The 15,206-nt window shown below is 41.4% G+C and overlaps 1 protein-coding gene across 1 annotated transcript in view; it reads right to left on the reverse strand.

Annotated features, from left to right (window-relative positions):
• Nucleotides 1–15,206, reverse strand: part of LOC135877483 (cytoplasmic dynein 1 heavy chain 1-like) — an 88,680-nt gene that overhangs the window by 18,190 nt on the left and 55,284 nt on the right. The window contains exons 41-60 of the mRNA XM_065402924.1: nt 14,236–14,401; nt 13,845–14,008; nt 13,379–13,508; nt 11,356–11,489; nt 10,922–11,036; nt 10,601–10,762; nt 10,302–10,516; nt 9,955–10,159; nt 9,608–9,781; nt 9,384–9,503; nt 9,178–9,298; nt 7,957–8,152; nt 7,092–7,209; nt 5,709–5,924; nt 3,415–3,627; nt 3,123–3,250; nt 2,432–2,585; nt 829–975; nt 590–740; nt 106–356 (exon numbers count right to left, since the gene is read on the reverse strand). Of these exons, the coding sequence (XP_065258996.1) occupies nt 106–356; nt 590–740; nt 829–975; nt 2,432–2,585; nt 3,123–3,250; nt 3,415–3,627; nt 5,709–5,924; nt 7,092–7,209; nt 7,957–8,152; nt 9,178–9,298; nt 9,384–9,503; nt 9,608–9,781; nt 9,955–10,159; nt 10,302–10,516; nt 10,601–10,762; nt 10,922–11,036; nt 11,356–11,489; nt 13,379–13,508; nt 13,845–14,008; nt 14,236–14,401 (3,280 nt within the window). The remainder of the gene's footprint in view (nt 1–105; nt 357–589; nt 741–828; nt 976–2,431; nt 2,586–3,122; nt 3,251–3,414; nt 3,628–5,708; nt 5,925–7,091; nt 7,210–7,956; nt 8,153–9,177; nt 9,299–9,383; nt 9,504–9,607; nt 9,782–9,954; nt 10,160–10,301; nt 10,517–10,600; nt 10,763–10,921; nt 11,037–11,355; nt 11,490–13,378; nt 13,509–13,844; nt 14,009–14,235; nt 14,402–15,206) is intronic.

Consider the following 15,206-nt stretch of genomic DNA (forward strand, 5'->3'; position numbering starts at 1 on the left):
CATAACTGGAATTTAAACAGTACAGCATAACTTTGAAAAAAAATGTTAACAGTACTGAATATTTCTGGTGAGAAGAAAGGGATTAAATTTGTTTTTTTATCTAACCTGTTTCAGTGATTCCATTGTGAAGTAGATACTACTGCATGCTGTAGAAAGTGGCAAATACTGCTGAGATACAGTCTCCACCTCTTGCATGACAATATCAGTCTCTTCTACTTTTCTGGTGACCTCTGCTGCTTCCTTCTTTAGGGTCTCTAAAGTAGTTATGATTGTGTCATCTAAAATATGTCCCTTCACTTCATTGAGAGCTTGTAGCAGAGATTTTTCTAACTGCCGCAAACGCAGTTGGAATTTACCTTAAGTAAAACAAATTGAGATCTGTGATCACACGCATTGCATATAACCTATACAAACACTTTATTCTATATCGTTTGTCATATCTCCTGTATGCTTTGAAACATAGTGTTACAAAATATCACATTCCTCAACTATAAAAAGAATAGCTGTATATTAGTAAGAGAGTGACTGTCAAGTTTATTCTCTGACTAATTATGACTCATTTTTATGGTTTGATTTTTCAGAAACCTACCTTGAAGTTTAAGGAGGTCAGAACGTTTTTCATCAACATCTGGTCTTTCAGCTTTCAGGACCTCATTCAGACACTGGCTCTGTAAACTACTGCGAGTTATTGTGAAATTGACAAACGTAACACGAGAGCAGAGATCCGGGGGAAATTCAACCTATCAAAATAAATATCAGGATCATTTTGTTGGCTTAATATGTGTTCTGCCCTGCTGAAATCTAAACAAATTTGTAAGTGTTCCTTACTGTTGGATCTCTGGTGGAGAGGAAGATGACAAAGGACGGTGACAAGTCAATATCTTGGTCTCCCAGGGTAATAAGCACTCGACCTCCAGTTCTCCGGACTTCACGATTCAGCACAGGATTCAGAATTGGGTCATAGCTCTCCACATCCTAAACAGCAATACAATTGTGAGAGTAATGAACAGAACAGTAGCTAAAATGGACCTGTGCTGGAACAAGCTTGAATAAAGTTTGATCTGGATCACATTTTTTCCCCTGCTTGGGAAAAGGTCTAGTAGTAATCCACATGAAGATTTGGTCATGTGTGTAACTACTGTTAGTCCAATGTTATTCCCCATACAATAAGTTAATTTTTAGGATCAAGTACTATTCAGACATTTTGGATGATGGATTACATACCTAAGTAATGTTTCCTGTTTGGATTTCTTAATTTTGCTGTTTTCATTGTGTAGATATCAGATTATAACTAGCACCAAGAGGCCCCAATCAGAAGTAATGCTACCATTGCTACCTGAATCCTGCACCTCACAGTTTAAGAGCACAAGCAATAAGAGGGTGATGGAAACCGACACCTTTGGAAAGTAAATTAATCTGTGCCTCAGTTTTACCATCTGTGCTATAGGGATAATATATCCTTATTTCTTAAGGCATGGGTGGCCAACCTGAGCCTGAGAAGGAGCCAGAATTTATCAATGTACATTTCCAAAGAGCCACAATAATATGTCAGCAGCCCCCCATCAGTTCTCCCATCCACCGGCAGCCCCGCCGATCAGTACCTCCCCCTCCCTCCGCGTACCTCCCGATCAGCTGTGTGGGGTGGGGAGAGTGGGGGGCACTGGGCGGAGTGGGGGCAGGGGTTGAGCAGCAAGCACCCCCTGGCACATTGGTGCCTGTAGCTCCAGCCCCGGAGTCGGTGCCTATACAAGGAGCCACATATTAACTTCTGAAGAGCCGCATGTGGCTCCGGAGCCACAGGTTGGCCACCCCTGTCTTAAGGTGTTATGAGGTGCTTGGATACTACAGAAATGGGTGCCATCTCTAAACAGATGTACTTTTTTATATACATGCATACATTTGCCTTTTTGTATTTTCATCAAGCCAATCTGGCTTCTCCCATCTGCTCCAACCTAGCTATTTCAACACTGACTATTTACTGCAGACATCCATAGAAGTGAGTTTTAAAGATTTTTTTTTTAAAACCAGGAGCATTATAGATCAGTGTAGGGACTGTTCTGTGCAGAAGGGATGGTGTGTAAAGAGTCACTGAAGGGGAGTGGACAAGCAGACTGGATAGTCAAATCAGAAGGGGCACAATAGGTGACAAATTATTAAGTAGCAAGGGGTACACCTGAGAAAGGCCTTTAAATTTGACCTTGATATGGTAGGAGAGGGGGAGCAATGTGGTTAGAACAGGTAAGGAAGATGATCTTTGCTGCATTTTGATCCATTGTCTATACAAGGACCTTCATTTATTCAATACCTGAAAAGCACAGAATTGCCAGAGTAGCAATAAAACTAAGCCCCAGCAAGTGAAGATTTCAAGTGTACTTCCTGGGAAATGCAACCACAAATTTTTTTTTTAAATTTATGTAAACAAGAGACTAACCTGGACGAGTAGAGGGTTACCAAATCTCAGTGCACTTTCCAAGTTCTTTCTGAAAGCATCATCCAAAAAGCTAGTACGAGTGATCTTACGGTCCTTGTATTCATTCATAATGAACTCTGTGGCTTGTCCAGAAGGATCAATGATCAGTGGATACCTAAGTTAGTGAAAAAATATTTCCATCATATGACTGTTTTAAGGCTTCTGATAGAAGCCATTTAGTCCACTCAGGTTGAGTTAATATTCTAAATCTTTTTTGGAGAATGTGGGCTCATGTAATGAAATATGGAGGGTCATTGTTTGGAGAAGATAACAAAGTTAAATGATCTAACTAGATAGAATTATCAAAAGGATACTTTACTGTTTCAGTCAATACAGACTAACAGTTTCAGTTTGAGCTAAGTTGGTATAATAGTGAAGTATACTAAAAATGCAAGTTGTTTTGCTTATAAACACAAGGGAAGGAGATTATTAAGACTTGCATTTAATTTGCTATCATGGGTACTATGTAGATATCAGACAGCGCTCAAAATTCTCTCAAAGCATTTATATTCAGTTGGATGATAAAGTTTCAATCAAGTTTTCCTTTTGATAGGTGTGTGCAAATTCCATTGACTTCAGTGGGAGTTCTGTGCACCGATCCATTGTTAAGTTTATCCCCATACATTCTGTACTTATTGTACAAATGAAGTACCTATTAAACCGCTTAAGCATGATAGCGTTTTCTGTGCACAGGTCATCTGCAGGTAGAGAACTTGCTTGCCAGCGAAGACGCTCATCTGCATTGGAAAGGTATTCTGTCCTTGCAATGTCTGTACGGAACTGAAGAGTAAAACATTATTATTACTTGCCCAAAGTTTGATCAAATTTGATCTTTACCTTTTGTGAACACCTTGTGATTTCCCCTTTACGAAGCAGTAACTCATTACAATCAATGTTAACACCTGTGGTAGTCATGACATTAGTAATTGTGGAGCAATCTTTACCTGGATATTTGCTTGCTGCAAGTGATGGGACCATGTAGTGAACAAGTTCTGTCGCATTTGCTGGTCAAAGTACCCAGCATAAGCAATAAAAGCTCCTGAAAGCAAACAGTCTCCTGCAATAGTGGACATCTGGTTCTTGAAGGTTTCACTTGTCTTCTCCCAGCTTTCACGTTCAGCAGACAGACTCTTCAAGAGAGCTGTGCTACGGTTTACCTAGAAATTAAGGAATGGTCAATATAATATACATCTTTATTCAAAATGAAGGCTCCCATAATTATCGCATTTGCAACCTATACGGCCAGACAAGTGTGCCCAACACACCAGACTTTTGACCCAAATTTTCAGAATTACATATGTCCAGAAAACAACTATGAGTGCATGCACAACTCTGGAAGTTTGGTTGTTAGTATTATTGGGCTGTGAATTTTATGGTTCTGGTAGTGGAAAGGGACAGAAGGATTGCAAGCATTTTGGAAAACAGGATTAGAATGCAAAACAACCTTGACAAATTGGAGAACTGATCTGAATTCCACAAGAGAAATTCAGGAAGGGGAAAAAAGAATAAATGCAAAACTACAGAACAGGGAATAACTGGCTAGGACAGGGGTGGCCAACCTGAGCCTGAGAAGGAGCCAAAATTTACCAATGTACATTGCCAAAGGGCCACAGTAATATGTCAGCAGCCTCCCATGAGCTCCCCCCTCCCACCCTCCACTCCTACTGCCCACCGGCAGCCCTGCGGATCAGTGCCTCCCTGCACCTCCCGATCAGCTGTTTCGTGGCGTGCAGGAGGCTCTGGGCAGGAGAGGGAGGAGCGAGGGCACGACAGACTCAGGGGAGGGGGCGGGAAGGGGTGGAGTGGGGGCAGGGCCTGAGGCAGAACCAGGTGTTGAGCAGTGAGCACTCCCCGGCACATTGGAAAGTTGGCGCCTGTAGCTCCAGCCCCGGAGTCAGTGCCTATACAAGGAGCCTCATTAACTTCTGAAGAGCCGCATGGGGCTCCGGAGCCACAGGTTGGCCACCCCTGGGCTAGGATCTAGCTGGCTAGGCTGAAGAGGATCTGGGGGTTATATCGGATCACAAATTGAATATGAGTGATCAATGTGGTGCAGCTGCAAAAAAGGTTAATATTCTGGAATGTATTAACAGGAGTGTTGTAAGTAAGACCTGGGAGGTACTGGTCCCTCAGTATTGTTGATTATACAGCAATCAGGGCTCAGCTGGATTACTGTGTCTAGTTCTGGATATCACACTTTAGGAAAGATGTGGACAGGATGGAGAATTTCCAGAAAAGGACAACAAAAATGATTTAGCAAACCTGTCTTATGAGAAAAGGTTAAAAAACTGGGCATGTTTGGCCTCGAGAAAAAGACAACCATGGTGAAAGTCTTCCAATATGTTAAGGGCTATTCTAAAGAGGACTGATCAATTGTTCTCCATGTCCACTTAAGGTAGGTTGAGAAGTAAGGGGCTTAATCTGCAGCAAGGGAAATATAGATTAGATATGAGGAAAAAACTTTCCAACTATAAGTAGTTAAGCTCCGGAATAGTCTTCCAAGGGAGGTTGTGGAATTCCCATTATTGGACATTTTAAAAAAAACAGATTGGACAGACACCTGTCAAGGATAAACGAGGTTTATTTTACCCTGCTGCAGCAAAGGGGGCTGGACTCTAGTTCACTTTCAGCCCTACATTTTTATGATTCCATCAGTGCAGCTCAAGGAACCAAAAAATAAGAGGACATTTGTATGGACCGTTTAACCTGACTTCACTAGTCTTGTCTGAAGAGAACATTAATATAGCAGTTACCCTGCACGATAGTTTTAAAATATGAGAAAAGGCAGACACTCAACTCTATTAAAAACATTAAGTAATCACAATTCCTCTGAAACACATTTGAGACTTACAGAATTGATCATTTTAATGGGTGAATTTTGTGCTTGTGAAAGAGGACTGGCTTTGCTTTACCTATGATAGCTTTCCTTGGTTGAGTAACATTCCACCTGCTAGCCTAGTCCTGATCAGACAGATTGCCAATTTAATTGGGTGGCCAGCATGAGGCAGTGACTGGAAGAGCAATCCTCACTCTGGTCTGTTTATCCATGGTCGCAAAGCTCTTTGTAAGAAGTCCAAAGGAGAAAACATATTGAAAGGCAAATTGTTGTGTAGAGAGGCCATTAAAGCATTCTGTGTTAGAAAGGTATACAGAATGTTTGAAAGCCACTATTCCCACCCCCTGAAACATTAAAGAAAAGTCAGTAAAATGGACAAAATGGTACATTGAGTATTCTCACTTTTGCTTCAACTGCAGCCAGGTCCGCCTTAATTGCTTGAGCCTCCGAAATCAGCACTGCATACTCTTCCTTGTAGCGAGCAATACTGGCCTCGAGATCACGAATCATCTGTTCTACCTCATTAGCTTTCTGTTGATTGTCTTTGGCATCATCCTCCAGTTCCTGTAGTTGATTGCGGAGGGGTTCTACTCGCTTCAACATATCAGCATAATTCAGCTGTGAAACATGTGAACAGTCAGTTCTAGATACTTTCTAGAATGGAACTTACCACGTGACTTGGGACCATGCAAGTCAGCAAGCATAATTTTTTTATGGATTGAGGGCACCCCTCAGGATTTTAGGTATTCAGGCTTTCATTTTAAAAAGGTTAAGTTTCTAGTCTTCTACTTAAACTGATTCACTATTCTGAGTCTGCAGGTGGCCTGAAACAGCCAAGAGGTGTGAACTGCACTATTCATCTCACTGAAGGGAGAATGATGTTCTTTGGGAAGCCTCCAGATTTCAATCAAATTTCAAATTCAATCGTGCAGTGCAGGGACCATTGCCCACGATGCCAGAGCTCTCTCTCAGGGAGTGTAGGATGAAGGCAGGGGAGATCCTGCAATGAGTCTGGAAGGCTAGAAGAGGGAAGCTTATCTTATGGGGTAAGTACCAAATTAGTGTATCCTTTTCCCTGCACACTGGGATTAGCCTGCCCCTGCCCCCACTGAAGAAGCCCTCCAGTTTTCCCATAACGGCACTCTACTCAAGCTTCTAAAATCCCACCCAGAAACCCTCAGCCAAAGCCTACACCCACAAATAACCAACCTTGGCTTTGAATAGGGCTCGATGAGATGCCATCTGTGCTTGCCATTTACATTACTTCAGAGCTAGATGCCCTCCCCTCAATAAGACATGATCACACTGCTCTACAACATTCCCCACCCTTGTCAGGTGGGGGAAACGAGATCAAACCAGGTAACAAAATCTGGTCTGTGCGTACACAAAACTGGCTACAGAGCAAAAAGACCAACCATTAGTCACTATTATTAAAAACAGATTCTTTTTCAAAAGACAGTTGAAAATAAGTTGTAGGGTTGCAATCTTTACATACAAGTTCTTATGAAATGTACTGCAGGATCCTGTTAATCACGGAACAGTTAACCAGGTATGCAAGAACATTCAGCACCTTACTCTGCGCATTCACTTGAGACCAATTACTGTTTTTACCGCTACAATAGCAAGCTAGACAAGATGCCACAGATCTTTGACTGCTGGAAGTCTGCGGATTCTGAGTCCTTGCATATTTCCAGCACCATAGAACTAGTACTTATCACTAGGTGTTAGATTTCCCACATAACACTGAAGCATTCTACACTGGTGCATCTACTGCAGATGAGTTACCTGTGCAATTGCCCATTTTACCAGTGGACCACACGCTAAGGATGCTCGGTTTACGATTTCATAATTGTAACTTGGATTTGACATGAAATTCTTCTTCATTTTTTCCCGGATGGAATCACTGCAAAAGAAGAGTTATGTTTGACACAGCATGTGCGCAAGTGTTGAATCTCTCAGCGCAGAGTTACTGAGGAAGTTGCCTCTTTACTACAGTAGATAAACTAAAACCAATACCTTAGATCTTCAGTATTAAAGTTGACAATGCTGCTGATGAAATTGTCTCTGAGAATAACTGGTCTGATCTTTTTCCAGTCATTTGTCTCCTCACCCAACAGGAGACAGATTGATTCTAAAGCCAGTTTTACTGCAGCAGGAGGGTTGGCCATTGCTCTTACTTCAACAAGATGCTGCTTCCTTATAGAGCTCACAGCTATTAAGGGGATGAAAAAAGTCTTCAGCATGCAACAATCAGGGATTTAAGGCTACTGCTGGGAAATAATGAAAGACATTTAAGTTCAATTACTGGGAATACTCTATACCCCAGTGCTCTAATGGCAGTATGTGCTACTCAGACTATACTTTAAAATTTATTTTAAGAGCAAAATTTAGCTCTGAGATGCACATCTTCTCCCTGATAGATCATCATCTTCATGAATATATGACAGAGTTTGATATTTTGTTCTCTGCATAAAAGGTGGCGATTCTGCACACACACACACACACACACGAGATGAATTCTGCTTTTTGTGAGGTAGAAACCAAACCCTAACATCACCAATTGTGACTACTAGTAAGATTTCTATTGTGAAAATCTTGTGAACAATTTCTTTCTATTCCCAGGAGTAGCTCGGTACCTGCAGTTATTCACCTGATCTCCTCAGCAGAAAAGTTTACAATAGTTGGAATGAAGTTTTCCCTCATAATGATGGAACGTATCTGTTTCCAGTCAGTTGTACTTTCACCCAATAGTAGACAGATGGACTCTAGTGCTAGCTTCACTGCTCCAGGTGGGTTGGCCATAGAACGGACCTCTACCAGATGCTGCTGCTTTATTGATTTTACAGTTAATCACAGTGGTCAAGCCAGATCGAGCAGGAGAAAGGAAGAGTATTGATAGGGGAGAAAAAGGAGAAAAGACAGCAAAATAGTAAGGACAGGAATTAGCAAATCTTCATTGACATTGTTGAGAGATTTTTAAGCTTTAAAATGAATTAAACCTCTCTTGTAAAAACCAAACAGTTTCCACATTTTGAAAACTCTCCACCAGTATGCTCATGTGAGAGAGAGCAAGCTGAACTATCAGAGGCCTCCAAGCACTACTACAAGAGCAAGAGTTTGCACGTGGCAGCTATGTTGAGTTCACAGGAGCCTATCTACAGCGAGAGGCCGTATACCTAGGCAAATAGTGAGTTAGAAGTCCTTCCTCCTCTTATGCAACCCACTGATAAGCCATTGTAACGAAGTCTTGAGTAAATAAGTTGTAGGTAGTATTTCCATTCACGATACTTATGTAGCGTTTACTAAATCACTAATTCCATGAACTGGACATTGCTATCTCTTAAGAGGCAGCAGCAGCAGAAACAGAACACGTTAGGGGTTTGTCTAGAAAACAGTGAGCAACAAGCTGGGGTGTAAGTGCACAGGAAGCTAGCGTGCTGTAGACTGACTATGTGGACCATACTACTGCACACCAGAAATTTCCTAGCGTTTGTTGACCTACTTCTGTTTCAGGAGTTCCAATTCTAATGTACCCTGGTATACTGAAAGATAGTAAGTAAGTAAATCTAGCAAAGCTTGGCAAAAAACAGTGAACCATTAAGACAGTTTATTGCTCAAAGTTTAATAAAAATACTGCTTAGAATGCAAGTCTACAGTAGCAATAATTGGAAGTTTGGAAGCTCAGTAGTGCTAGTGAACTATTTTCCTTTCTACTGCTGCCACACTAAAGATTAAGATACTGCTGATAAAGGGATGGACCCAAAGTTCACTGAAGCAAATGGAAGCACTCCCACTGACTTCAAGAGCCTTTGGATCAGCCCCAAACCCCTAAAGGAAGGAATGCTGTAGTTATTTGTCAGTGTTGACTTACCATTCTGAGCATCAATGACAGCAGGCTCGACTTTGTCTAGCTCCTCCTTCACACTCATTTGCTTATCTGCAATTACTGCTTGCTGTTTGTGGAGCTGCTCTTGAATGTCTTGGCTCATAACCTAAGAGAAAGATTGTGCAACCTGTAAGATATTATTTCTAAATATACTGTACATGTGCAAAAGGTAAAGAAAGCTTTGATTTCACCTTTTTCTTCTCAGCTTCTTGCTGATGCTTCACCATTTTTTTCAGCTTGTCATTAGCTGCTGCATTCTTTACTTCCAACTCTTGGCTCTTTATTCTCAAGTCCCTACGCAGTTCTTCCACCTGACATGAATGGTAAGATTAGAGTCTGTACAGACTAAACTCAGTTTTAAAATGTTTTAATAGCTCTAATTTTATATTAAAAAGCAAAGTTTAAAGGTATGTACCTGGTCAACAGTTTCCTTGATCTTTCTAAGACCAACATTCAAATGCATCTGCTGTTCCTCCAGCTCACTCCTTTTCTCATTGAACAAGTTGGCATAATGGTTGATGAAGTCCAAATAGCGACGTGGTGTGATGGCCATAGTTCTGCCTCCCCATTTTGCTAGACGAGCGTTAGCCTTCCCAAAGGAAAAAGATTTTGTCAAAAGTTAGTATGTATAAAAGATTAGGATGATATAATATCTGGATTTTTTAAACTCAAAACTGTCACAGCAGCAACACTGTTGTACTGAACTTGTGTCAGTCCACTAGAACATGACATTAGAGATCTGAGTAGCATGGCAGAACACACCTGATGAAGGGTCTGATGAACAAATACACAACTATTTACAATAGCTTCCCTATGTGATGGCGGTTGTGGTAACTTCTCATACACAACTGGCATATAGTCTGGCACAATGTAGTTTGGCTTCTCAAGATCCATTTTGCTTGTAAACTCTTTGCCAACTTCGTACAGTGCTTCAGTTGACCAGTCTCCGAACCAGTTCAAGACACACCTGCGGACAGGACAAGACGTATTACAACTTCCAAAATTTCTTTTTTCAAGAGGGTATTAACAATATTCTTAATTAAAAAAAAGACAGACCTGAAGTGTTAAGATACTCTGGGAGCTAACCTACAACAAAGTAAGTTAGTTACCTGTTGAAGAGAGATGGAGAAGTAGCTGCTCTGTCCTTCAGGCCCTCAGAAGATGGGTTCATGGTGAACACAACATGGAGATTGCGAATAACTTGACTGGTGAACCATTTGTACAGTTCTTCATGTGAATCTAGCATTAAACCTTCTTTCTGTGCTCCCTCTTTACATTGAGTCATAAGGGTGGCATATTCATCTCCTTCAAAGAGACCAGGAACCTAATCCAGGAAATAAGTATATTTTTCTTAAAGGCTTGATTTTCCCTGCATAACTGCTAGTTTACACAGATTTACTCAAGTTACCTCTCCATTGGCCAGAAGATTATTCATTTTTTCCACGAATCCAGAATCCAGTACATTTGACTCATCCATTATAAATGCTATTTTCTCATTCTTGCAGCCAGAGCGTCTGAAGACCGTTCTCAGATCTTCATCAAAGTCTTCACCTGTGTATTTTCTATGAACCTATAAAGATTTAGCAATAGTTACTGATCTTTTTTAGCCCTTATCCTCCCTCACAATGACTTACATTTATACATTTATCTTACCAAAGATAGAATATCTGCAAGACAACTGCAAGCTTTAACAGTCAATTTTTTTGTTGAGTGATAGAACTAAACCAACCTTTATTTGGTAAACACTTAAACCATTCATCCAAGCCACAAATCGCGAGAGAGTAGTTTTCCCTGTTCCACTAACTCCAATGAGAAGCAAGTGACCCTGAGGCTGGCGGAAGATTCTGAAAGAGATTGGTACTTCAAGTTTATTGCTTGATAAATTGTGAATTAGCAACAACATTTCCAAACCTCCTTTCCTTGCAAACTTAACCTGTATTTTTTTTTTTTTTAGTACTGTGACTGGTTCGGGGGCACACTGAAGTGACTATTGGCAATATTTCTCAGTCTGCTACAATTCCAACCTTGCAGCGCTCCCTTTACAGAATGCCTCTCCCAAGTAGAACACCAGTACAAACTGGTGTGCCATTCTGGACTAGTCTGAACACAGATTTGTTTTATAATTCAAACTAGACAAACCCAGGAGTTGGAAATTCAGCTTACCGGTCAATTCTTAGCACATGATCCAAAACTTCATTGAACAGCACTAGTGGCACATCAAGTTCTTCTTCATAAAACACTTTCAGCCTGGCTTTTACATAGTCTCTCAGCTCTTCCTGATCCACTGGGATATAATCCTAGAATAAGAAGGTCAATATGTAAGCAAGAGATCGAACAGTCTAGAATTTAAGACTAAGGGAGAGATTCTCACCCTGCTGACCCCCCTGTGCTGTATAAAGGGCTGGAGTGACACAAATTCCCAACTCAAGAATTGAGGATGACAGCCACAGGGAACCCCTCAGACTCTGATGTAGCATGTGCCACAGGCAGGGCCTGTAACGTCACATGCCATGGCAGCAGTGCTGCCCAGAATTTCTCCAGGCACCTGGGAACTGGCTTGCACAATTTAGACAATCCATTAAGGCTCAAAGCTACCTTAAGTTCCCCCCACCTCACCCCACTCCCACCTTGGCTAGGAGTTCTGTGCTGTGCCTCTTAGCAGCATAGTTCAGACTTTCACTTTAAGTTGAAAAAACTAGTTTGCACAACAGCTCAGATGCTGCATTTAAATCAATGCACAAATAGAAAATGCATCATGTCTGCAGAGCCACTGTAACGTAAGGCATTTAAAATGATCTACTGCTTACTTTCAGAGGCAATATAAGTCAGTATATTCCATAAGTGCCAGAAAATTCCCAGGTAGATAGGTATTTGTGCTCCTCCTTGGCACTTTTACCATCACTGCAAATTCCTGATTTGAATACACATATGGCTCAACTTGTTTCAGGTATGTTACCTAATACACTGGGTGCATGTATGTTAAGTGCATTTTCGTAAGTCTAAACAGACAGGAGCACATTTAGCCAGCAGGCACAGAAGTAGATTTATGAACACCTGCTTGGACGCTGAAAAGCAAACCCTAAAACATTCAGAGCGACGAGCTTTACAATCACATATTAGCATTACACAATTGTTTCTTGAAGTCAGCTGCAACAGTTGAAGCCATATAAAGGATTGGGGGGGGGGGGGGAAAGCAGAAGAAAATCTAAGGCCACGAACAGTTTATTGATCAGACATTATTGTTCGTTATGAGACGACTATAGGAATTTATTGTTCTGAAAGCATACAGCCAGATACAAGATTGAGGCCTTGGCTACACTTGCGGATTCACAGCGCTGCCGCGGCAGTGCTGTGAAGCGCGAGTGTAGTCACGCCGCCAGCGCTGCGAGAGCTCTCTCGCAGCGCTGCAAGTACTCCACCTCTCCGAGGGGAATAGCTTGCAGCGCTGCGAGGGAGCGTGCAGCGCTGCAGGCGCTGATTACACTGGCGCTTTACAGCGCTGCACTCGCTGCGCTCAGGGGGGGTGTTTTTTCACACCCCTGAGCGCAGCAAGTGCAGCGCTGTAAAGCGCCAGTGTAGCCAAGGCCTGAGTATGCTTGTACTCCACAATCATATCACCTTGGGTCATACCTCAGATCAAGTTATGCAATGATCTGACTAACATCACTTGGGAGACCAAGGGAAACCCAGGATGCTAGGAAATGAAGCTTGTGACTCAGTGGGTGGCACTTCTCCTTTGAGTCATTAGTTAGCCAGTGTGGTTACGGACACCATTGGCTTATTTGTTAAACAAGCCAAAGAGACAACCTACATCTTCTAACTGCACTAGTCCAAGACCCCAAGATACTTTCTGCAATTGTTACCCTCAATATTCTAGATGAGTCCCTATTTGGGTATATGCTCTGCCTTCTAATTCACAGTTCTACTCCCTTGGTACCCGGACAGGTTCTGCTATGTGCTGGATACCCATCATGCCATACCGCATCAAATGTGTTTGCTTACCAACTCCAAATGGTTAGTAATCCTTATTGTCAAAGGTGAATTCTATCACATCATGGACTGTGCTTAGTATGCTAGAAGAAGCGCTGCCTAAGAGAAGTGGTGGGCAAAGATTCACTCTCTTATTCTGATACTTTGTGTCTGCAACTGCCAATATCAAGGCTTCTATTGAGATATCCCTCTTTACCTTTGACAGCCAACTGCTGTACAAGATGGGTCTGCTCACAGCTTTCTCTTTGTCTATGTTGGGGAAATGTTTCAGAGCTACCATATCAATGTTTTCATCAGTCCAACGTCTCTCCTCATCTTCCACAAGTCTAGTTAGAGAGAGACAGTTACAAGCAAGCATGCAACACCTATTAAAAACAGATATATGTGAAGGACACACCAAGTACTATAAATAGCAAGTTAAGGCAAAGGGTAATACTATTGTACATATGGGTCAGTTCTATCTACTTGGAACTACTTAGCAATCCAACAGACACTGCTCTTACCCTGAGCTTAGAGAACTAGATTTCAAATCCACAAAGGTATTATTCTTCATATTTAGGTTATGTGTATAAGCCTTTGTAGGTGGCACTTATTTTATTAATTTAAACTTTTGTTCATTTCTACAATTTGTACTTTTAATACTATTTCCATAGTTTCTTTACCTGTCTTGGAAGAGACGCAAGGCTTCGTGTGCCCAAATCCTAATAAGGCCTTCAACAGGTAAGGTTTCTAATGGTCTTAAGGCTTCAAAGATACCTCTCACCCATCGAGTCATTTCACGAGGTGAATAGATGTAGTGTGGCTGTGTGTCCTGGGTGAACCTTTCCTAAAAATTCAAAACACTGGGTATAGTATCTAATGGGATAAAGTTATGCAACAATAATTAACATGCAAACAATGCTTCTCATGCCCCCATCTCACAACTGCTAATAAAAACAGGGTAAGCAGGCAGCAGGCCAAAACAAAAAGCACTGGGATTTATCTAAAGTGGCATAGTAACAAGGAAAGAGGACTAGTCAGCAGAAGTTGGGAATAGTGTGTAGAGCAAGTTACCTGTGACATTGTGTAGAACTCTACCATGGCAGCAGTAAGAGGTTCTGCATATGTGCGGAGCGATGGGATAAGCCTCAGCATTGCACGATTGAATGTTCCATATATCTGAGTAAGTGAAGCTGGTCCAGGATAGTCCACATACACCACAGGGACATGGCGTAAAAATCTGAAAGAGGTCCAATAGCTTAGTGTTCATACCAGGAAAGACTTCATCCAACTCAGCTAGACTAGACCTGACCTATCTATTTTCAATATTCAAAACAACTGCCATCCTTGGTGGAGATTTCATCTCAAATTAAGCCATTAAAAGTCAAAGTAGGAGAGTCAATTACTGACTTGTACTCTGCAATATCACATCATATTGGTTCGTTTCTGATCCAAGCTGCTTGTTTCATAGGGTAAAAATAACTATTAATTTCACAACAGCATTCTCAGCCTCTGAAGTGAGTAATGTTCAGCACTCACCTTAGCCACCACCCCGTTGGCTAAAACAAAGTCCTCTTTGAAGTACAGGAATGTGAATGGAGTACAGTCTGTGTTGTTCATAGATTCTAAGGCCAGAAGAAATCTTGTCTAACCTCCCATATAACACAGGTGGTAGAACTTCCCCAAAATAATTCCCAGGGCATCTTTTAGAAAAAAAATGCTACTATCTCGATTTAAAAATTGTGAATGATGCAGAATTCACCCTTGGTAAGTTATTCCAATGGCTAATTACTCTCACTGTTAAAAATGTATGCCTTGATTCCAATTTGAAGTTGTCTAGCTTCAGTCTAGCAAAGAAAGGTATAACATGATCCAGTGGCTGGAAGCTGAAGAGCCCATTATTAAATATTTGTTCCCCATGTTGGTCTGTGAGTACCTATCAAGTCCCTCCTTAACCTATTCTTTGTTAAACTAAATAGCTTGAGCATTTTGAGTCCATCATTATAAAAGCACATTTTCTAATCCTTTATCATTCTTGTGGCTCT

The sequence above is a fragment of the Emys orbicularis genome, chromosome 4, assembly GCF_028017835.1.
Source record: "Emys orbicularis isolate rEmyOrb1 chromosome 4, rEmyOrb1.hap1, whole genome shotgun sequence".
NCBI classification, from domain to species: Eukaryota; Metazoa; Chordata; order Testudines; family Emydidae; genus Emys; species Emys orbicularis.